Source organism: Dicentrarchus labrax, unplaced genomic scaffold (assembly GCF_905237075.1).
Source record: "Dicentrarchus labrax unplaced genomic scaffold, dlabrax2021, whole genome shotgun sequence".
Taxonomy (NCBI): domain Eukaryota; kingdom Metazoa; phylum Chordata; class Actinopteri; family Moronidae; genus Dicentrarchus; species Dicentrarchus labrax.
This window is the reverse complement of record NW_026136703.1, coordinates 9,426,904-9,449,020: the sequence shown is the minus strand read 5'-3', so window position 1 is coordinate 9,449,020 and position 22,117 is coordinate 9,426,904. Positions and strand designations below refer to the sequence as shown.

Here is a 22,117-nt window from a genome sequence, read left to right as displayed (position 1 = left end):
TCACTCTCTCTCTCTGTTTGTGGGTTAGTTAGTAGGCCAGGGTAAGGTAAGCGCTGCTTGAGGGCTCTGGCCTGGTGATAACCTCTGTGAGCGAGTGAGGAAGGGGGAGGAATGTAAATAGAGGAACTGTGTGATGAAGGGGGGTGTGTGGGAGAGAGAGCAGCAAATGGGTGGGCGAATGTGCTTACTGTCTCTTCATGTCACACATGAATGCAACAACAATGCCCGGTTGTCTACTTTAGCCATGTTTCGATTGCATCACTCCCAATCTGCTCCCATCTCTCCTGGTCAAAAATTTACTGAGGTGCTTGAGAGTCTCAGTAAAATTAATATCTCAGGCGACGCTGGTAAAGCTGGTAATTTGTGCTAGAAATCTCCAGCTGGTGTTAAATTTGATTGCGCTGGCTGAAAAAGGCCACATTGCCGGTGACGCAAATCATTGGATCTGGCCACGGAAAAGGCCTGAGCCTGCCATGAATGTGCTAACAAATAGGGATGAAAGCAGGGTGCACTTCTATATCAATAGACTGGAATATGTCTCACTCCTCAAAGACCATGTTATTAGAGTCTCAGTGAAAAATACATTCTTAATGGTGCAATCTTTCTGGCAGATCCTGAAGAGAGCTAATGGTGTACTTCAAAAGGTGCTTGTGGATTCTTCATGTAACCCAGAAACCCTTTATATGTGAAGATGTGGGCACACTGGTGCCAGATGCCACATACTGTGTAAAGCACGGATGTTGCAATTGAAGAATTTCTGCTTTACACGACTGTGGTTAAAATCTTTAGCAGTTTGTAGAAGAAAAGAACTCAGCTGGGAGTAACTGCACACATGCATGCATACAAAGACACTCACGTAAACCATTTGGTGAACAGACTTATGTTTTCTTTTAAAAAAAGTTAAGGATGAGGCTGTTTTATTCTGGATGACATATGGTATACTGTAAATGTTGGTCAAAGAATTTTTATTGGTTGCTGCTTGGGCAACATGTGCTCACACTTCCACCCGGGCGTGCCCTAACCCTCAGTGTTTGTGTGTGTATAATGTATGATTTAAGGGCATTAGCCACAAGATAGTTACTGATGGGCCATTATAAAACAGTAGTTATGGGTGACGTAACAACAAATACGAAGACATTTTCATTTTTTGTATGCATATGTGCTATACTACACAGTGGATGGAAACTCACCGACTCAGAGGGCCTGGTGCCAGTCAGAGGAGAATAGACCACCCGGTACTGCTGGACTGGGCCTGTGGCAGCCTCCCAGCGAACGTTCAGAGTGTTGGTAGTAGGGTTGAAAACCTGGATGTTCCTGACGGGGCTGCGCTCCACTGTCGAGCCAGGAATGTTGGGTGGCAGGATGGTGGTTAAAGGTAGAGACAGAGATAAGGAAGTGAAAGGTTAGGGTGAGGGTCAGGGGGAGGTAAAGCAAAAAAAGAAAGAGAGATCAAGAGGAACGAGTGATGACAGGGTGAGGTTAAAGGCCAGAAACTCAAGTGGTTTGTACAGATTTGGAAGATAGATGAAGAGATATGGCAGAGGGGAGAAGGAGAGAGATTGTTTAGGTCAGGTACTTATAAGTGGGGAATGGACAGAAGTAAGCAAATGAAAGGCTATCAGTTACACAAGAACAACCCCCACAATATTAATACATGAATAGATAGTAGGCAGGTAGAACATTCCTATTCGTATTTGTTTTTCACAAGTTTTACCTCGTGTAGTTTCATGGGGAGTTATTTTTAAAAGTGTTTAAATGACACTTGAGTGAATCTCCTAACTTTGTCTCATTTAACATGACATGGTCCAGACTAGTATTGTGGACAGCCAGAATGGTCCAGTGACTACATGAGAACATTTCAATAAAATGGGAACAATGCTGCCCAGCAACCAACAGAGACGAGTTTAAGACATTATTTAACAATACTGCTATCAACAGGACACTTCCTGTCAGTGCCCTAAAGGTTAATGAAAAGGATATACAAGGCGTATGGGCAGCCCTGTGTGAAGCTTGCCTTCTAAAAAGCCAAAGCAGATGTTTAGAGGCTTTGTGCCACTCCCCATTATAAGCCCATAAATGCAGGGGGAAAAACACAGTGGGAAAAAAAATGGTGAGTGAGCTTCCGTACTTTAAAGTTTCACAGACGGAAGCCTGCTGCCTAGAAAGCTGCTTTGAATTTTAAGGCACAATTAACAGTCAGTGACGAGTAAAGTTATATTGCATAAAAAGGGGAGAAAGAAATGGAGGTACTGTAGTTTGAAAGATGACAATATAGTGGCCACAAAGTTACAAGGTTAGCTGTAAAACGTTCTGTAGCAGTATGATCTGATATACTGTACATACTGTATAAGAGTTTGGTTAACATGCCTAAGAAAAAGCCACAGAACATGAAGGAACATTGCTACAGAAGGGAAAATGGAGGTAACAGTAGCAGGCATGGAGCATGACCTTAGCCAAGTGAGTTGAGAGCCATAAAACATATAATGCTCTCTATTCATTTCTAACCCCACTTCTGTTTCTTTTTCCCAAAGGAGAGCCAATTACTCAACATAACCCCTCCCCCACCCCCCAGCCCCACCATTATCCTGACCACTACTCTTCATTCCAACCTATAAATGGACAATATTACGGTAAAGAGAGAGGAGACACCATTATAATGCTGCCAGCTCGGAGGAATTCCTTCCTGCGCAATCACCCCGCAAAATGCTGACTCATTCCCAGCAGAGATTGGTGGTTTGAAACTGTGGGAGACACTGGAAAATCTTGTTGATGGAGCTCAAGCTAAGCTGACTGAGCTTAATTCTGTCATTTTATGTTATGTTTTATGTTACATTTTTACATGCGAGGTGTGAATTAAGTGCAGATAATTCACCTCTTGAGAAACAAATGGTGTGTGATTGGTTAAGCTTGGCTTACAGGTCTTCAAAGAATTTGGATGATGAAACAAATCAGTTTTAACAGGCTGCCTTATTGAAGGTTTCTGACAAACAGTAACAGCAAGCCAGCAACTGAGGCCAGTAAGTTCATTCTGGACGGACATGAATGGATTCTTGACTTAGGGAAAAAAATCCCACAGCCGTCATGCAGTATGTCATTCTCAGAGGTCGTCTTCTCAGTCTGCATGGGCTATTCTATTCTAAACGCTGAAAGCTGTCTTCCATAAAAGTCACTTCTCCTCCTAAACATCCCCACTTTAACTTGTGATGCACCAACGATTATATGCATGCAGTGCTTACATGTTTTGCCATTCTCAGACATGCGTTGACCCTCTCCAGCGGAGTAGACAGGAACCACAGTTACAGTGTAGACAGTATCAGACTGCAGGTTCTTCAGAACAGAGTTGTAGGTGCTGCCTGATACCTGGACCTGGAGAGAAATATAACAAGAAATACATCACGCTGTGCTCTGGCCACAGGTAAAGATTATATCCAATCCAATCCAATCCAACTTTATTTGTTAAGCACTTTAAAAACAACCAAAGTTGACCAAAGTGCTGTACAGGAGAATAAATAGGACATCATAAATGTAAACAGTGATGGTGATGATGAAGACCACTGTGAGGAATATAGACAGTGATGGCGACAACACTGGAAAGAGAAGAACATTTCATTCAGCATGCTCTAATACTAAGAACTATTTCCCAGCTTACCATCTCTTGCTCTCCTCCAGCTGCAGGAACATAGAAGATCCTATAATGACGCACGTTGCCCTCAGCAGCCTCCCACAGGACATTCAGGGTGCTGGTAGTAGGGTCAGTGACCCGCAGGTTCCTAACACCACCCAAAGGCTCTGGAGTAAGAAAAGGAGAGTAAATACTTTACATACAGAATACCATGATGGCAACATTTTTATTGGCCGTTCATACTCCAGCAATGTATATAATCTCTAATGCTCTTGAGAACATTTATATGAGACATACAGCACCACATTAAAATCAACTGTATACATTCATTTTAGGTGTCACTGTAATCATAAGTCATTTAGGAGCACCCACAGTTCAGGACTTACTGGTCTTTCCAAGGCCGTTCAGCTCCTGGCTGAGTCCTTTGGCATAGACTGCCACCACGGTGATGGAGTATTCAGTGTCAGGGGTCAGTTTGGGAAGCAGGACAGTAGTTTTCTTCCCTCCAACCTGAGTCTAGTCGGGGAAGAATAAATGTTAGCTTCCTTGGCTTCTAACTTGTTAGCAAAATGTATTCACTCAAACAAATAGTTCACTGTTTTGGCTGTTTACAGTGAAAGTCAAGTAGGCTATTCATTCTCTTAGAAAGTATTTTCTACAAATTACATTTGTCTTGCTAATGCTTTTAACAACCTTTAGCAACTCTAGTATACACTGAGGGAAAATATATTTGATCTGTTTCAAGGATGGGATAAAGAGTTTAACAACTCTCAATAGGTGCCTTAAATTGATAACCTGGTGGAAAGAATTCTATCTGAAAACTACAAGACGGTCAACATTTCAGAGGAGGAATGTTTTGAGTGTTTTTGGACATGGTTAGTACACAGCACACTGGCCAAGGTAAATCTTCACACTGATGGCTGAAACAGTCGGATGTCTTGTCATATCACTCGTGACTGGTGATGAATTTACTACATTACTTTTGGCTGAAGCTATAAGGAGTAATTCTAAGCGAGCTGGGAGAGTGTGTTTGCATGTGGTTTTGTGTAGGATAATGTATGCACCTGTGCCTTTACGTCAGCTTTAATCCTCTGTGGATTTCTTTAATCACTGCACAGCTCTGTCTCTAAACCACCAGTTTATCATTCTGCAGTAGTTTTCTTGTACACAAGTGCAAAATATGTGTCAGACATTTCCGAAAACAGACATGTTGTCCCAGACTAAATAATGCTAAACTCCCTGGGCTAGCTGTATGTGTTGAAATCCTGACAGGGAACCAAGATGTCTTGGCTGATACTAGCATCTCAGCTTCCAGTTTTCCACCAACCTTTCAGTGTGATATCACCCAGGCAATCAGCAAACTAAATTTCACGAGGTACTAAAGAGGAAAACATTCTATCTGTGTGTTAAAAGGGAAACTAATGGTCAACCAGTGACCTACGTCACCCGCTGAAGCTGAATTTGGTACAACTCTGACAGGGCAAATTATAAGGAGAGAAAATTACCTTAAACTCAAACTGCCCTCTCCAGTATGACAAATATTGGATGCTGTCTGGGCCTTATTAGGTGAAAACAGTGAACTAATAGCTAGGTTTGTGAGCATGGAGGCTTTGATCCACTGTATAATATATGACGTCCATGGCACCGCACTCTCTCATTACATACATACACTGACCTGACAGGGTCAAGTGCATTTCTCATGTGAACACACACACACACACACACACACACACACACACACACACACACACACACACACACACACACTGCGGTGCCATGGCCAAATAGCACACACTGCATGTGAACCATCAAAGCACAGATAAGCAGATAAGCGTTTAATCTCTTTAGTATCTGTTCAGTGTCTGCCTTTAGAGCTGTTAAATTATCAGCCCTAAAAATGTGACATGTGAACATTTAAATTTTATCTCTCTTAGGCTTATCTTAACTCACAAGCCATAAATGCCAAGCAACAAGTATGAAATATTTTCACCAAATTGTCTGGTTGATTTAAGGGATTTGTTTCAAACCTTATCAGTGTGGCTATCAGTCTGTATTCTTGTTTATTAGTGTGTGAATAAGCACCCTTAAACATGCTTAAATCTTGCTTTTAAAGTCTTGCTTGTGGAAGCAATGAAAAATGTCTGACAGCAAATTGAAACCAAATATTAAACTGTCATCCAAAAAGACTTTTGCACATTCAGTAAGGCTGCCAAAAATGCATGACCAGCGGGAGACAGTCTGCAGTGTCAGGAAATATTGCGAAAAACTAGGAAGGGTTTTGTCCACATTAATGCTGCCATATCCAAACAACAGATTAAGAGATTTGACGTAAAATAAACTAAAATAATTCAATACCAGTGGCACTCATATATTTCTTGGAGGCAAATCTGCTCTGGAGGAAGAAATAAAATTCAGTGTTTAACTTATAACTTGTGTTTCTTCTTTTCCATTAAACTACCAGAGCATCTTTCCCTTTGAGAAATGCTTATTTTATTTGCCAACTTCACAAAGTAGTATGAACACATGGGGACCTGTGTGTATGGTGTGTTGGTCTGTTGTGTTACTTACAGTCTGGGACCTGCCTCCAGATGTGGGGACATAAGTGATCTTGTAGTTCTGGACGCGGCCTGGAGCTGGATTCCACCGGGCGTTCATACTGGTGATGGTTTCGTTGAACACAACCAAGTCGGTGGGAGGTCCGTTAGGTACTGGAAACGTGCGCACACACACATATCACAATTACAACCATGCCTATGTGGGTATCCATTATATGTAGTAAGAGCACTTTTTCGAATGGATTCCCATAACAATATATTTTAAAGACACAGTCCTTGATATTTTGGCCATCTCATGTTAAGATGTCTACTCTTAGTCTTGCATGACTAATTTGTCATCAAAATATCATTTATTTCTAGATAAGGCCCGTTCTTTACTTTATGGTAAAATAAAGCAATTCTACCACTGATTTGTATCAAGGATTGCAGCTTTAAAGACGAAAAGACAAAGCTCCTCTGGGATTTTGTCTTTTCTGAAGCAGGGATGGACTCTCTTGAACAGCAATGGATTGATGGAAAGATGCCAATGGATGGACTGATAAATGCATGGGTGAGTGCAATGGATAGAGGGATGGATGACAGGATGATGGATGGATGGATGGATGGATGGAATGGGCTTCAAAAACAAGGATTCAAATCCTGGTTTTGCAAGGCATGCATAGTTGAAATCCATCTTGGAGCCATGGGATGAATGGCATGGACAATGGAACAAACACAGACCAGGACAGACAAACACATGATAAAACTGGCTGCGTTAGCTGTAGCACAGCGACCACTGGAGCGGTGGATGGGTTAAGGGCCTTGCTTGATGATGTAATGATTGTTGTCCACTGAACAAAAGTGCTGGTGATTGGTTGAAGTAACATGCTTTCATCACTTAAAAAAAAAAAGCATCCTCTTGTTTTACCGCAAATATACTTACCCCTTTTATCACCTCTCTTGGACACTACAGAGGCAAAAATAGAAAGGTATAATGGGCATACCCTTCGCTGAACAATTTGCATATTTCCAGAAGGTAAAATCAAATGGTTAATCATTATTCTAGCCTTTGGTCAAGATCCAACAGGAATTCTGTCAACCAACTTAAGCAAAACAGTGTTAACTAAAGTTATTAAGTCAACATCGCAGAGCTGCTGGGGTGTGCATCTTACATGTCCTCTCAGTGCCCAGCAGATCCTCGCTCTCTGATTCATCTGGATAGATTGCGGTGACAGACACATCATAGGGCGTGTCTGTCTCCAAACCCTCCAGAACGTGGGTTGTCTCATCATTGTTCAGGATGGCCTGATGATGAAAACACAAACACAGCATGTGGGAAGGTGCTTGACTAAACTTTTAGCCAATACAAACCAAAGACAAGATCCATTTTAGACTGCTTATCATTGGATTGGTGGTGCAAAAGTCTGTTTTTTACATGTTCTCGCTGCCTCCACTGGAGGTCTTTTTCAAAGCGTTGCCAATGCACTTTCTGTGGTACTCGTCAAGAAATACCTGCATGAATTATGAAAAATGTAAACATCTTGGACAGCTGGTTTTCTCTTACGTATTGGATGTTGGAATCTCCCTTTTTAGTCCAGCCAATGCGGTACAGAGCTACATCAGGGGCTCCATGGTCCCAGTGGGCTCTGAAGCTGGTCTCAGTGACTTCTGAGAATCGCAGGTTCTTTGGGGCAGGAACGACATCTACAGAGTAGAGGAAAGGAAGTTCAGTGTAATCTCTACCTCAGTGAGAAACCGGCAAACAGGAGCTATTATCCACAATGTCATTATATTAAATGATGATTTCCATTCTTACCAGTGATTGCTTCTCCCAACATTGGCTGACCAGGTCCCTCATCATACATCGGAGTAACAGCCAGCCCATACTCAGTCTGTGAGATCAGGTTCTCCAGTTCTTTGGTGGTCACACTTCCTCCCACTTCCAGCTGTAGAACAATCAAACACGCTTGTTAAATATCATTACACGGAATAAATAACCAAAATATGTAGATTTGATGTTTGAAAGCAAAAAAGAACTTCAGGTGTTTTTCTCTTCAGCCAACTTTTGCCAAGTCTTGTGAAACTTTAATTCCGTTCACAGCACGAGGTTTCCAAGAACACTGGCGACTGCAGGAATGCACACCTAATAAGACTAGTCGGAAACTTGACCAGAAGGTATTAAACTGTGCTTGTTTCCAGAGGAAAATAATAACAAACAAGACGCACAACAAACAACAGAAAGCAGCTAACTTTGACCACCTGGAATACTCAGAGGAAACATCACATTGGTTTTACTGCTTTTGATTCCATTAAGTTTTATTAGCTCAATCTCAAGAAATGGAACTTAAGGGATTAATTTTCATTTAGATTGAACAGCTGCTGTATGTTCGTCTGATCTTTCGTCTTTTAACTTGAGTTCTAAACACTGTCTCTGTCTCTCTGGACCACAAAACCATGCAAAAGGCATCACCTGGAGGGAATAAGTCCTGCTGTCTGTGCAGTGAGCGGCATACTATCACTTATTGGGCCCTATCACATAATCCTTAAGGTCAAACATGACATTCTGCTACTTTCTGGGCAGTAAGCTCTTCCTTCCCACGCACTACATTTATGACAATCACATCCTCAGCCCACTAGTCACTTTCACATGTGTGTTTCCATCAGAGGAGCTTTGAGGATCACCTCCACCTGATTTACGGCTAAGGAAGTAGCAAAAGGAAGACCACAGAGTTTGCTGCTGTAGGACTCCCAAAAGGGGACATGCAACCATAAAGTATTCGTCCAATCCCCAGCACAAGAACCACCCTTTAACCCCCGCAAAACCATGTTCTGATAGTTTCATAATCTTTTCATTGGACTCAAAAACATTCCCTAAAGTCCACCAAACCAGCTGCAGTCTCCATTATGTGGTCTCCGCCAATATATTGAGGGATCAGTCAAAAATATCTATATAAATTCATCACCATGAAATCAAATGGCTCAAACAGACAACAGGCAATGAATGTGCGTGAGAAAAACATGAGAGTATAGGACTGGTAAAAACATAGGCAGCTAACATCTTCTTTACATGTTTTCTATGGTCTCAGTGATGCCAGGGAAGAAGAGATAAACAGGATTGGAACAACACTCACTTCTTTAGCTTCTCCATCCTCAGGCTTGTAGGTGATGAGGTACTTGCGAACAGGACCAGGAGCTGCATCCCAAATAAGCCTCATGGTGCTGTGGGTGACATCACGAACCCTCAGTTCACCCGCAGGTGGCAGGGGCACTGAACAAGGGCCAGAGGGTTAATGTTAGTTTCAGGGTGGGGTTTGGGTATAGGGTTATAGCATCAGTGAAGACTATGTTGAGTCCACAGTGGCCACCACAGACCTACTGCCAGACATCACCAATAAACAATAAGCTATATCAGCTTCATTAAATATGTGAGATCAAGTCGGCTACATACGGGTGACTCCCTGCTTGGTCAGTGGTTCACTAGCTGACTCTCCATGCAGGGCGAAGAGGGAGAGCGTGTAGGCCGTGTTGGGGAGTAACTTCACCAGCTGGACATCAGTCGTATCCCCTCCCACTCTGATCTGCAAGGGGAAGACCAAAGAAACAACATGAGGTCAGAGGGGGAAGCGGATGACAGGGACTCCTCAGTGACATAGATAGAGACATTTGGATAAGAACAATGGGAGAAATATTCTGGTTGAGGCACATCTGCCGATTCCGGTTTTGACCCACTGGGTTTGACACTTCATGAACAAATAATGATGTTCCCTTGGCAGAGTGAGCTCATGGTTCACCCACCCGTTTGTGACTAACAATGTCCCTCTGTATTTTCCCTTTTGCCTTGTCTGCTGAATGACGAGGCAAACACTGGTGGCTTTGGGAATTTCGTTTCGGTGTGTGACATCTGTAGTTTGTCAAGAACTGCTGACAGTAGGCCAGAGTGTTTGGTCACTTCTAGTGTTTAGCAAGGTGTTTTATGTGTGCTTGGTGCATATGAATGCATGCAAGCATGTATGATCGTGTCCACCCATAAACACATGTGCATGTGTTAACTTTTTTCCTCCAGATCTGTCATATCCACAGCTGATTGGCTGTATTCCCTTTCTTTCAGTCACACAGTGTTCTCAGTGTTTTCCGAGAAAGTCTCTTACCTCCTGCTCAAGGGTGGGCTGAGTGGCATTGATGGCGCTGTAGAGGAGCATGTAGCCAGTAGCACCCTCCGCCTGTTCCCATCTCACCCGCATGGTGGTGGTCTGCTCATCATAAATGTCCATGCTTCTCACGGCACTCAGGGGCACTAGATAACAAAAGAGAATGATGTTAAAGGCCGCAATTATTGGCACAGTGAAACAAACCTTATACTAATTGCCTGTACTTGTGAAAACACACACATTTATATATACTCATGCAGAAATGTGACAATGTATAGACAGTACTTACATAGTGGGAAATATCCAATTTAGCAAATATAAATCTATGCTTATACATATTTTTTTTAATGTTTCTTTGATTGTAGAAAGAGTTTCTCAGGCCTTTTTGTATGCCATTCACACAGCGCAAACTCAGCAATCAGTGCTGCTTTATATGTGCTTTTATAGATACTATATAACACTATTAAATCTCTGCTACTCTAGAAAAGCACCAATAAAACAGAAATTAATGGCATCTTAAAAGAAACAAATAAAGAAGTCAAAATTGCGCTGGAACCTCAGTGTAATTACATAAATTGCTTTTGAATTTGCGCCTAATTAAGATTTACTACTGCTATCTTTTAGTAAGCCACATATAGTTTTAAATAAAGATCAAGATATATATATGTATATTATATTTGAACGTTTGATTAATGGGGACCACGAAGGAATCACAGTCACTGCATTCAATTTGTGTTACGCAACTAAGCCCGAGAGCTTTCAGTGCTGGAGGCTGACTCAAAGAGAAGCTGCTGTTCATAAAAGTAGAAGCTGGAGTGTTCAAAAGCCTGCTGAAAAAACTGTTGTTCTTTGACAATCTGGGTTTGGGGAAAGTCTCTGATTTACGCATGCTTCTTTAGGCAAGTCCAACATAAAATGTTCACATCGTCGACCAAGGATCAAAGACCAGTAAGCACGATGGTTAGATAGTTTAGGTAATTTACATTCCCACTGACAACTTTTACCATATATGGGTTTTTATAAGCAGGTTTTTTTAAATCAAATGATATGGGCCTAAAGTTAAGCCAAAAAGCCAGAAAAAAAGAAGACTTACGTGTGGTCTCAGTTCCTTTAAGAGGCTCGCTGCTCTCTTCTCCCACCACTGAGTAGACATTGACCATGTACTCAGTCAGGGGGTTGAGGCCCTGGAGAACCACCGTGGTCTCAGTACCATCCACAAATACCTTAAACAGAGGGCATAGTTAGAAGTTAGAAGAGTCATCTGTAAGAGGGTTGATTTTTTGCAATGTCTTTGACACAGGGCTTTCATTTGATGAGGTTTGAACGTCTGTAGATACTCTCATATGGTACAGTGGTAAGTAAGGATGAATGATGAAGTATGTGTGGAAGGGGGCGATTATCAATTTAGAAACATAATAATCAAAACCTCTATCTACTTCCTGGCTTTACTTGAGCACTTTGTAAGCTTTCCAATTAAAACCAGAAAATTCCTCTGACAATTTTTACTGGACTAAATCTCAGCATGTGCTTCAATTCCAGATCCATAAACAATAATAAAACCTCATCCACTATGTTCATTATTAAACAAAACCATGGGAGCTGGACAGAAACAAACATCCTCCGACATGTAATTAGATTAAGACACCAAAAATGCATCTATTCCACACATTGTGGAGCCAGGACACTGCTGGCCAATAGGGCTATCACTCACGAAGCCAATATTTGCTTTCTAATTCTCTAAACTGAGAGCTGTGTGTTTTTGTTTCTTTGCCCTGTGTCAGATCATAATGTAATTACACGCCCAAACAATGAGAGGCCAACACAAACAGGAGGATGGAAATAGAAGTTTGAGTGGAGTTTCCCATTAGTCTCAGTAACAGTGGGTCAAGAAAGTCTGAAGCAAACGTCCCCTCAGCACCCTCACGGGAAGATGCGCTACCCACAGTATACCTGCATGGGGCGTCCTGACAGAGTCATGTACTCCACACGGTACTTCTCCACCGGACCATCAGGGCCGGTCCAGGTAGCTCGGAAGGAGCGATGAGTCACCTCTGATGTCACCAGGTTAGTGGGAGCATCGGGTGCACCTCCTATTCAGGTGAAAGACAGAAACTGCATTATGGGCGACCACATTGAACTCGTAACTCATAAATCATTTCATAGAGTTGTATACAAAGGAGCAGGGGAGAAAGAAAACTCATAAAAGTAAATTCCTGTTTAGTAACAAGTCCTAACAGAACCTTGAACACACCACAGTACTTATTGAGACTCTAAAGCCACATCCTCCCAAGGAGTTTCCCTACAGTATCGAAAAGCAGCTCTTAAATTTGATTGAGGAGCAGGAGATTTCCTACTCCAGGGAGGCAGAAAGAATATTAGAGGAAGCAGAAAATAATAAATCTGTAATAATTTCCAAGTTTATACTGCTTGCTGTCAATGTCTGTCCTTGTAATCTAGTGTACGGCCCCTTTACTTTGATCAGTCAGCTGTGTGCATACTTTGATGTAAACACATATATACCTGGTCCCTTGACACTGTTACAGAGGTTGTCAGTAAGGTTGTCAACAATGTCCAACAGGAAGGAGAAGTCAGCCACGTTGTACATGTGAATGGTATCTGGATCACTGGCAATGGACCTCAGCTCGTTCTCATCAGCATTCTTCACACCTGAAGAGCAATGAGGAAGACTACATTAGCACTTTGATACATATGACAGTTTTACTTCATACAATGAGTTTGTGCAAGAAAACAGAACTGATCTTGGCTTACCAATGGCGTAGAGCTCAATGCCCTGATCACGCAAGTTCTGAGAGTTTAAAATGACATCGTCCTGGGATTTGCCATCGGTGATCAACACACCGATCTTTCTAGAGTTGGGTCGCATCCCAACATTCTCTTTGAAATTGTTCTGGAGGAGGTAGTTCAAAGCCAAACCTGTAATGAAGACACACAATATAAAATGTACGACTCCATCTGCAGAAGTAGAAGTGGCACTTCTCCCACTAGCAAAACATTTAATAAATCAATAAACTGATAAAGTACCAGTCAGAGTGTTTCCTCCTTTGTAGGGCAGGTTAGCCACAGCTTCCAGCAGAGAGTCCCGGGTTCGATGAGCATCCAAGTGCCATTCAGTCTTTGGGTCTCCACTGTACTGAGCAAGACCTGAAGACACCAAAAAAACTTTGTTATACCAATGCAATGAGAGCTTTTTAGATATATTAGTTTAAGTAAGTTTGGTAGACCTACCAATTTGGACCCTTTCAGGACCAATGTCAAAGACTCCCACCATACGGGCGATGAAGGCACGAATGGTCTTGAAGTTAAGACGTCCAATGCTCCAGGAGCCATCCACCAGCAGCACAATATCAGCCTGTGCGGTGGTCTTACACATCACATCTGAGAGGGCAAAATTTCAGTGTTAATTGGACAAAATGTAATGTTTCAAATGAGATATCCAAAAGAGAAGTCTACATTCAACTGTCAGGTATACAAAATGGTGTGCAAGGTGAGTTGTTATGATGTAAGAGTTGCTCAGAGAGGTGTGAGAGGTAAAGGTAAGATAGGGAGAAAAGTTCTATGATATAAATGTCTTCTTTTTTTTGCATTGATGAAACTAAATAACATAATACCAATAACATTTTCCAAGTTGCAAAACAAACAACATATTCACACACAAATAGTAAAACATTCCATCTTTCTGTCTTAGAACTTTTATTTTCCAGGTGTTATAATTGTTATCTTCTTGTCTTTTTTTTTTTTTTGGATCCATCAGTTAGTCCCAGGGGCAAATCAGGAGAGTACACCCTTAATGGCATGTGGCATATCAAAGACCTCCACTGGAGAGATTATTGTGCCCTCCAGAGCAGCAAGGTAATATTCAGATCCTGTTTTCCAAACACCTGTATGATGAAAAGGGAAGCATCCGATCCTTGGCACCTAAAACAGGGCTGCAGATGTGCATTGGAAATAGGCAGATGTTGCACTAACTGCCACTGTCTGCAACTGAAAACAGGTTACATGTTTGATTTACAGATTTGTTTGGTCACACAGAACAGCCATTACAGACAACCAGCTGTCAGTCTTCCACTGACAGCAAGGGAGAGAATAAAGAGTAAGCCTGGAGAGGTACAAGAGCATGTTAGATTCTCCAACAGGTAGGTCTGTTAGAGGTTTATCCACAAAAAAAGAAAAAAATATATCTAAGACTTAATAAGATAGCTGACTACCCTTTGGCTAGGATGAAAATGTGGAAAATTATGTTTAAGTAGGTTTCAGTAAAAATCTATGTTCTGAAGTGATTTAAAATAGTTCTGAGTAAATTAGGACAAGGAATGAAAGAGGCTGTCACTCAAGAATTTGCCATACCAACTTCTCCCTCAAGCTCCAGAGGCTGGTTGAGGACTGAGAACTGTAGTCAGTAGACAGTGCAGGGGAGACTTAGATTCTCTTGTCTATTTTATTTTGTGGAACTAGAAGTTGTCAATGAAATCTGCCTCCTTATTAGGACGAGGGTCTGCAGCTGAGTGGTCAAGCTGACCTTTACAGCTCCTTCCAGCAAACACAACATTTTTCCTCTTCTCACACTCACTGCCTGCCGCGCTCTGACTCACAAGGTAGTAAAAACATTTTATAACAGCAAACAGATTATATGCGTATGGCTCGGATCTACACTGGCTGTACTTGGACTGGAAATAAAAAGCGGAAGCCCAAAGTGACACAATGAAGAAAGCGAGAAAAGGGCAGACAGATGGAATAGCCATTACATCTGTTATTTCGTGAGACAATTAGCTTTGAGGAAAGGCATTTAGAGAAACCCTTCAGCTTTTATGGGGCATGGGTTTAGAGTGTATTTTCCTAAGCAAAAACGTACTATGTGATACGGTCTCCAATGTTTGACTGTTGCTGCCCAGAGACATAGCATACTGGAGACACTGCCTTAATGGTGATGACAGGCGTAGTAACAGAATGACTAAAACCATTTCAGTTGTTCGTGTTCTAGTTAGTTTTAGCATAACACATGTTTTCTCTGTTATTCCTTTGACGATAAAGTAAATCCCTATCATAATAGAATATAAAACAATGTTACCTGATGCCTCGAAAGGAGGAGGCTCAGGCTCATCAGAGAGAGTGGTTTTCTCCTCTCCAGCCAATGGCATACTCTCTCCTCCATCAAACATACCAAACACACTCACTGAGTATTTGGTTCCAGCTCTGTAGACCAAGACAAAGGATTTTCATATATGTATTATATACTGGAGAATACTGTTCAAAGCTTATACGACAATAAGAACGAAAATGAGAAATCAGACGCACCTCAGCTCCTCTAGCACCACAGTGTTGTCATAAGGACCAACCAGAAGTTCTCCCAGGTCAATGTCTTCCCCCACAGGGTGGAAAGTGACTTTGTAGCCCTTAACGTCACCAGGAGCATGGTCCCAGGTTACACGGAAACTGGTCTTGGAAGGCTCTGAAGTCTGGAGGTTTCTAGGGCCTTTGTAAGGTGACACTAGGGACAGAAGAGAGATGTGTAGATTGACTAAATGATACAGAACTGGCTAAATGGTTGAGTTTGTAATGGATAATCAAACTTTTCTTCAACTTGGCAATTGAAAGAGCAAAATCTGTGGTGTGGCAAAACATAGACCAACGTACGTGTTGTTCCTTCTCCCTGTCTTGCTTTGCCTTCTCCTGAACGGTAGACTGGCAGAACAGTGATGTCGTAGGTGGTGACGGGAGTAAGGCGTCTCAGCACAGTGGAGGTGGTGCCACCGGGCACCTTGGCTGCCAGCTGGCGCCCTCCTGACTTGGGTTTGTAGGTAACACGGTAGTTGAGTACATTTCCAGGTGCCGGTTGCCACATCACCTTCATGGTCTTCTCCGTCTCCTCAGAGACAGCAATCACTCTGTTAGCGGCTGAGACTGCAAGGAAGGAAAAAAAGAACAACGGTTAACAGAGGAGAAATGATGAATAGACGGTCTGAGGGAAAATGTAGGTTTTGGGCCTTGTTCAGATGGGAATCTGTGCTAAATGTGTGCTTAACCGCCTATGTTTCCAATATACCTTTGGAAATATAAGCAGCATGGCTTTCCTGCTGGTAAGTAAACTAAACAGTAACACGCTTGGCTACCTCACAGTCTTTCATCCGGATATCTGCTCAGTTTCCACATGCGTGTGGATACAAACCTACCCAAATATTTCAGATTTTCAGAAGTATACATTAAACAGGCCCAAATTTACATGATTGATCATGTTTAGTTGGTGGGTTTGGGAGCCAGGCTTAGATGGCTTGTGAATTTGAGCAAAGCCATAGTTCTCATTTTTCCATTGTGCGTCCATAGAGTGTTTCTTATTGTCAGGGCAGGAAGGGCAAGTGTGAATTGTCAGAGACCTCAAAACGAGCTGAGGAAAATATTCAGAACACACTACTTCAGAGGGAGGACCTTTATTAACGGAAAAAGGCAGCGCATCCAAGTTTGCCGTGTGTGGCTCAGCCCAAAGAGGCCTGTGATTTGTGTAGAGTGCAAGCAAAGAGAGCAGCAGATAGTGGGAGCAAAGTGAAGGAAGGAAGGAATGAGCAAAGTGAAAATTTAAGTCTACAAAGCTGCCTCATGGTTTTGTTTGGTGTGTATGTATGCCACCTTTGTTGCTCGCCAGAATCAATAAACATTAATGATTGTTGGAAATATTTTTTTCCTTTAGTACATTCCATTTCACTAACTGATGGAGTTTCCGCTCAATGTGCTTTTCTCATTCAAGCATGAGTGCAGTCTAACAAGGGAGAGGCCAGTGTCTATCTGTCCTGCATCTCCCATGAAAACTGGTTGCAGGTGTGCTGGACATTACGTCACCCCTGTACCACAAATAATACACACGCACAGTCTTAAAGATGTGCATGCGAAGACTCTATATTCTTGACAGCTCAGGTGAACGCCAACAGCAATGACGTTATCTCTAAGTGTCGCTGACTGATCTCTTTTTCTACATAACACCCAAAAATGGCGCTTACTTCTGAACTGTGTTTCCTGGATAATTTTCAAACCTGCGTCATTGCCCCATATTTCTCAGTGATGATCTCCTAAATGATGTCTGTAACTTAATAACCACATGAAACTTTAAGGCTTAAGACGTGTTTATGACAAGAACGTCTAGGCTAGCGTTCTTGGCTTTTGAAATAATCTTTTTAACAGTTACACGTGAAAAAAAAAAGTGCAGCTCTCCCTTTGTGGTCATAGAGCTTTCATGGTCATAGAGTTACATCACATTTACCTTAGCTTCACACTTTTTAGGTAACCCCAAGACGGGACATTTAGAAACTCAAAAAACAAGAGAGGAGGAAAGCCTCAGAAAAATACCAAGAAAAAGAAAGAAACAAAAAAAAGAAGGGAGCAGATGTAGAAAATGAAAAGGGCAGAGAAGTGAAGGATAGGGTAATAAGTGTTTGGCGTGGTGGAAGAGTTAAAGCAGCTAGAGTAACTTACCATCTGTGGTTTCCTCTCCCACCAATGGCTGCCCCTCTCCGTGGCCGTAGCCAGCGAACACAGAGACCTGATAACGTGTCTCAGGGGTGAGACCCTCCAGCACTGTTACTGTGGTGTCTCCTGGTATTGTCTTTTCCCCAGCCTCTTCAGTGAACAGAGATTTCCACGTGATCCGGTACTGACGAACATTACCCGGGGCCGCGACCCAGGTGGCAACAAAACTGGTGTCAGTCACATCTCTTGTTGACAGGTCTCTGGGTGAACCGAGCTCTGCGAATAAGTTAAAAGGAACAGCATTAGAAACGGAGCAAGAAGTATTAAATTAGTCTGTGCGTAATGGATATGGAAAGAGAAAATAAGTAGCAGACAGGTTTACTTTTGTTTTCCTAAAGAATTTTCTCAGGTTTTTCTTTGTTTTGATTTGCTCCAATGCATGGTAATTGGACTAAGATGGTAGCATAAGTACTAAAGTACAAAAATGCTTTAGGGAGCGGCAGTGATGGCTTTGTCCAGGTGGTGTTGATTTCTAATGCAGATATATGGAGGTTTGAGGAAGTGAGCGAGACACAAAATGGACAAAATGAAGAACCCCAGCGATAAATCACTAAGAATCACTCATCTGTCTCTGCTTTAACCCCTCAGGATCTGTTTGAACAACCCGAATTTCTCCCTTCATAATCAGTGACTGCTGGAAAAATCTCTGCAAAACTAATCACAAATCACATATTCTCAGCGCCTCTCCCGGCAGCACTTTAATTTTCCATCGAAACCTGATCCACAAAAGTGCGTTTGCTACAATCGCAGATGTTCCCTTTCTCTGCTTCACTCACTTTTCCTGAGAGACTATCATGAAAAGAGAAAGGCGCAGAAATACGGTGGAGGGAATTTTGTGGTGGTGTTTCGTGATGAGCAGCCATCACATGCTTGGCTGAGAGAAATGCCCATGTCAAGATGGACTCTCAACACTCTGGTCTGGCTTCCATATAGAGGAGCTGAATCTACCGCAGGAGGATAGACTGCCACACAACCTCCGGGATCCTGATCCTGATTCAAGCCCATAAGCCCCTACATGCCAGCAGCTAATGACAATATAATCACAGACAGAGAAGTGCAGCTGGGTGGTCTTTCTTAAACCTCATTCATCAAACCAAATGAGGTTTAATAAAATAAAAAAAAAACAATTTCAAAGAAAAAGATGCATCGCAGACCTACCACAAATTCAATGCATGATCATTTTTAAATGTTAAGTGGCCATACAGCAGAAAAGGCAGCCACTGTGTCTGTCACCCTATGAATCCTTCTCTTCATCCATCTATTACAGCTGAATTGGAAAGTGATCTGAACAGATATAACAGCAGCAGCCGCGCCCGCCAAGCAGCGCGATCTGCACCTTGAGAGCAGAGGCCAGATATGAAGAGCAATGGCCACGACCACAAACTAATGAAGAGTTCCAGATTTCCGCACACCATGAAAACAGTGTGGGCCACTTTTAAATACCCAGATCATTCCATCAAAAATGGTTATCTCTGCCAACAGCAAAGGATAAACTTGACTGACTCTTCCGGCTGTGTGTGAACCAAGGGCAAAAGGATCACAAGATAATGACTTCTGCAGACAGTGGCTCATTTTTTCATCAGTACTTGCAGACAAGCTAACGAGAAGGGGCCACTCCAAGAACCAAAGCACACATACATGAAACACATGGTCCACAGACGTAGCAAAAGCTTCAGTTTGCAATATATGCATTTTACATTACAGTCAATGTATTAATAGTAAGTTTTAATTTTATACTTGGCAGCAAAGAGTGTGTTTACACATAGCTAATAAATGAATTACCGTGATAGAGACGTGTATACAGGCATACACATGCTAATGAAAATGTTCTGGATCTCCTTGTCTTAGTTTCTTTCTGAACACCACAATTTGCATCCCACCCTTCATGGGTGCTCTCAAATTAAGACGTTGGACAAGACCAGATCACAAATTCCCATTAAAGCCTCACCCATTTCAGTAGAAAACCACATATGACACAACTGAAGATCATCTAAGAGTTTTTTTTCTGGAGGGCATCTGCTGACACAACCTTCTCATCTGCAGCCAACGATGTCTTAAGCCTAGAAATATAAATGACTGCACAAAATAAATGCTAGTGCCTGTGCAAAATGCACAGAAAAAAACACAAGCAGCTCATGCTCTGAAAATTGTCCTAATGATTTTATTTGGCTGTTCAATCTCTCACTCCATTGTCACTACTGGATATCTTGATTCACAATTTTGGTTTTAGACAGTAGTTATTTGGAGCTAAGAAAAAAAAAAAAAGTTGGACAGACAGTGTGTCAAAAGATGCAACTGAGCTCTGACTCACTCTGTCTTGTTTTCTTTGCAGTGATTCTCTTCCAAAATCACTGCAGGAAATATGTCGTTCCTTCAAAGTGCCATCTCAGCACTGGCACCCTAGTTCAGACTTCCCTTCCTTTATTGCTCTTGGTTCACTGAGGCATACATCTGAGCCACTAAGATGAAGCCTTCAGTGTCTATGTGCCAAGGTTGCCTGTCTCTGGCCTTTTACCTCAAAGGACCTTTAGAGTGGTAGTAAAAAACAGTCTGGCAAGAGCCTGGCACTGCCTAGACTTTCCCAAAGGCATCAGTTTAAGAGGAAATCAGACCAAGATGAAACAATTTTACCTGGTGCTGTGCTGCTCTACCAGTTGAAGAGAGTAAAAAAAGAATCCCTCTGGCACAAGGGAAAACATTTGCTGTGTCATGCACATAGATAATTATTTCAGAGATTGGTACAATGGCTGCTTCAGGGGCTGAACATTTGACCTCTCAGTTATGGGCTGAGTTTTCTATCCAATGGCCCACCCTGAAGCATTCTGGTTCACAATTTGAATTACCCTTTTTCCACGCTTCCTCGCCCTCTCTCTCTGCCTCTACTTGTCCTTTGCCCCACCCTCGAGGAAGACGAACAGACAGTTCTCCCTGCGACCAGACAGACAGCTCACACAGCTTTCAATGTCCTCTTAGGTAACATCTTCCACATGGTGGATATAACTCCCTCTTCTTAAGTAAATAATTTTGCCATGTTTTTGTATAATATCCACATTTGGGATGTTCATCTAAGCATTCACTATGACACCATCTCCTTCTGAGTCATTTAAGGATATTAAAAAGTCTCACTCAAGGCTTCTGGATTGGCTACCATCCTTTGTTATTCACAAGGGACGGCTTTGTGGAAGCCACTCTTTTCCAGTTCTCGCCTACATGGACTTCACAGAGAGCATCACTCAAAGTCAGTGCTACTCAAAACAATGAGATCAGTGTTGAAGCATGCTGATGTCATGACAGCTTAAGAGAGCTGGCTAAACAAAGTGCTTTGTCATGGAGCTTTTTCCTGTGGGGGTGTATGGTTGGTGACGGCACAGATTTGACCCGTGGAAACTAACTCTTTAATCAAAACTAAGCCCTTTGGTCAATGTGGGAACATCATCAAAATGTAAACAAACATTGCATTATACCAGTTGTGAATTCAAAGTTGACATTTTTTTTTCATTTCTGTGGGACACATTTTTTTTTTTTTTTTTTTTTTTTTTTTTTTTTTTTTTTTTTTTTTATTTTTTTTTTTTTTGGTTTGGGTTTTTATTAAAAAGGGGGAAAAAAAAAAGAAGAAAAAAAAAAAAAGGGGGAAAAAAAAAAACTCCCTCCATTTTTAAAATTAAACAAATGGTTGTTTTTTTTAAAAATTTTTTTTTTTTTTTTTTAATTGGGGGTAAGGGAGAAAAAAAAAAAAAAAAAAAAATTTTTTTTTTTTTTTTTAAAAAAAAAAAAAAAAAAATTTTTTTTTTATGTGGGGGGGGTTTTTTTTTTTTAAAAAGGGGCCTTTTTAGGTTGAGCTAAAAATGGACACAAAGACACCGTTCGTTTTCATCTTGGCACACAAATGTTAATGAGCCAAGCAGTTCCTCTCTATCCTTCAAAACAACATTAAACAACAATCATTTATCCCCAAACAGGGAAAATGATCCTCATTCTAATGCACAGCCCAGGCTACTCAAGACCACTCTATCAGTACAATGTTGAGGGGCTAACTCCCCACTATAATCAAATGCCCAGCCAGGTAAGCTCTTCTGATTTCACACATAGTTTACTGGTTTCGCAGCCATATGTGGAACTGACTAAAAGGAGGAGATATTTTCCTCTGTGGAATACAGTACCTTGATTGTTGTTTTGCCCCCCCCCCAGAGCTAGGACCTCCCCCCTTTTCTCTCATAACAGATCACTTCCTTTCCTGTGGTGTGATACAACAACAATCCCTCTTCCGACTTGACTCAACA

At 41.8% G+C, this 22,117-nt stretch overlaps 1 protein-coding gene across 4 annotated transcripts in view; it reads right to left on the bottom strand.

The window, feature by feature from the left end:
- Positions 1-22,117, bottom strand: part of col12a1a (collagen, type XII, alpha 1a) — a 55,888-nt gene that overhangs the window by 21,396 nt on the left and 12,375 nt on the right. For 2 of the 4 annotated variants that reach the window (XM_051390707.1, XM_051390693.1), the window contains exons 14-35: positions 17,784-18,053; positions 15,957-16,223; positions 15,618-15,810; positions 15,391-15,515; positions 13,551-13,700; positions 13,347-13,466; positions 13,074-13,238; positions 12,825-12,971; positions 12,255-12,394; positions 11,398-11,527; positions 10,305-10,450; positions 9,605-9,734; positions 9,288-9,424; positions 7,973-8,102; positions 7,721-7,860; positions 7,329-7,461; positions 7,100-7,123; positions 6,191-6,330; positions 4,009-4,138; positions 3,650-3,789; positions 3,237-3,366; positions 1,191-1,333 (exon numbers count right to left, since the gene is read on the bottom strand). In XM_051390707.1, coding sequence (XP_051246667.1) covers positions 1,191-1,333; positions 3,237-3,366; positions 3,650-3,789; positions 4,009-4,138; positions 6,191-6,330; positions 7,100-7,123; positions 7,329-7,461; positions 7,721-7,860; positions 7,973-8,102; positions 9,288-9,424; positions 9,605-9,734; positions 10,305-10,450; positions 11,398-11,527; positions 12,255-12,394; positions 12,825-12,971; positions 13,074-13,238; positions 13,347-13,466; positions 13,551-13,700; positions 15,391-15,515; positions 15,618-15,810; positions 15,957-16,223; positions 17,784-18,053 — 3,230 coding nt within the window. The remainder of the gene's footprint in view (positions 1-1,190; positions 1,334-3,236; positions 3,367-3,649; positions 3,790-4,008; positions 4,139-6,190; positions 6,331-7,099; positions 7,124-7,328; positions 7,462-7,720; positions 7,861-7,972; positions 8,103-9,287; positions 9,425-9,604; positions 9,735-10,304; positions 10,451-11,397; positions 11,528-12,254; positions 12,395-12,824; positions 12,972-13,073; positions 13,239-13,346; positions 13,467-13,550; positions 13,701-15,390; positions 15,516-15,617; positions 15,811-15,956; positions 16,224-17,783; positions 18,054-22,117) is intronic. The other 2 variants (XM_051390701.1, XM_051390716.1) reach the window with 2 other exon arrangements.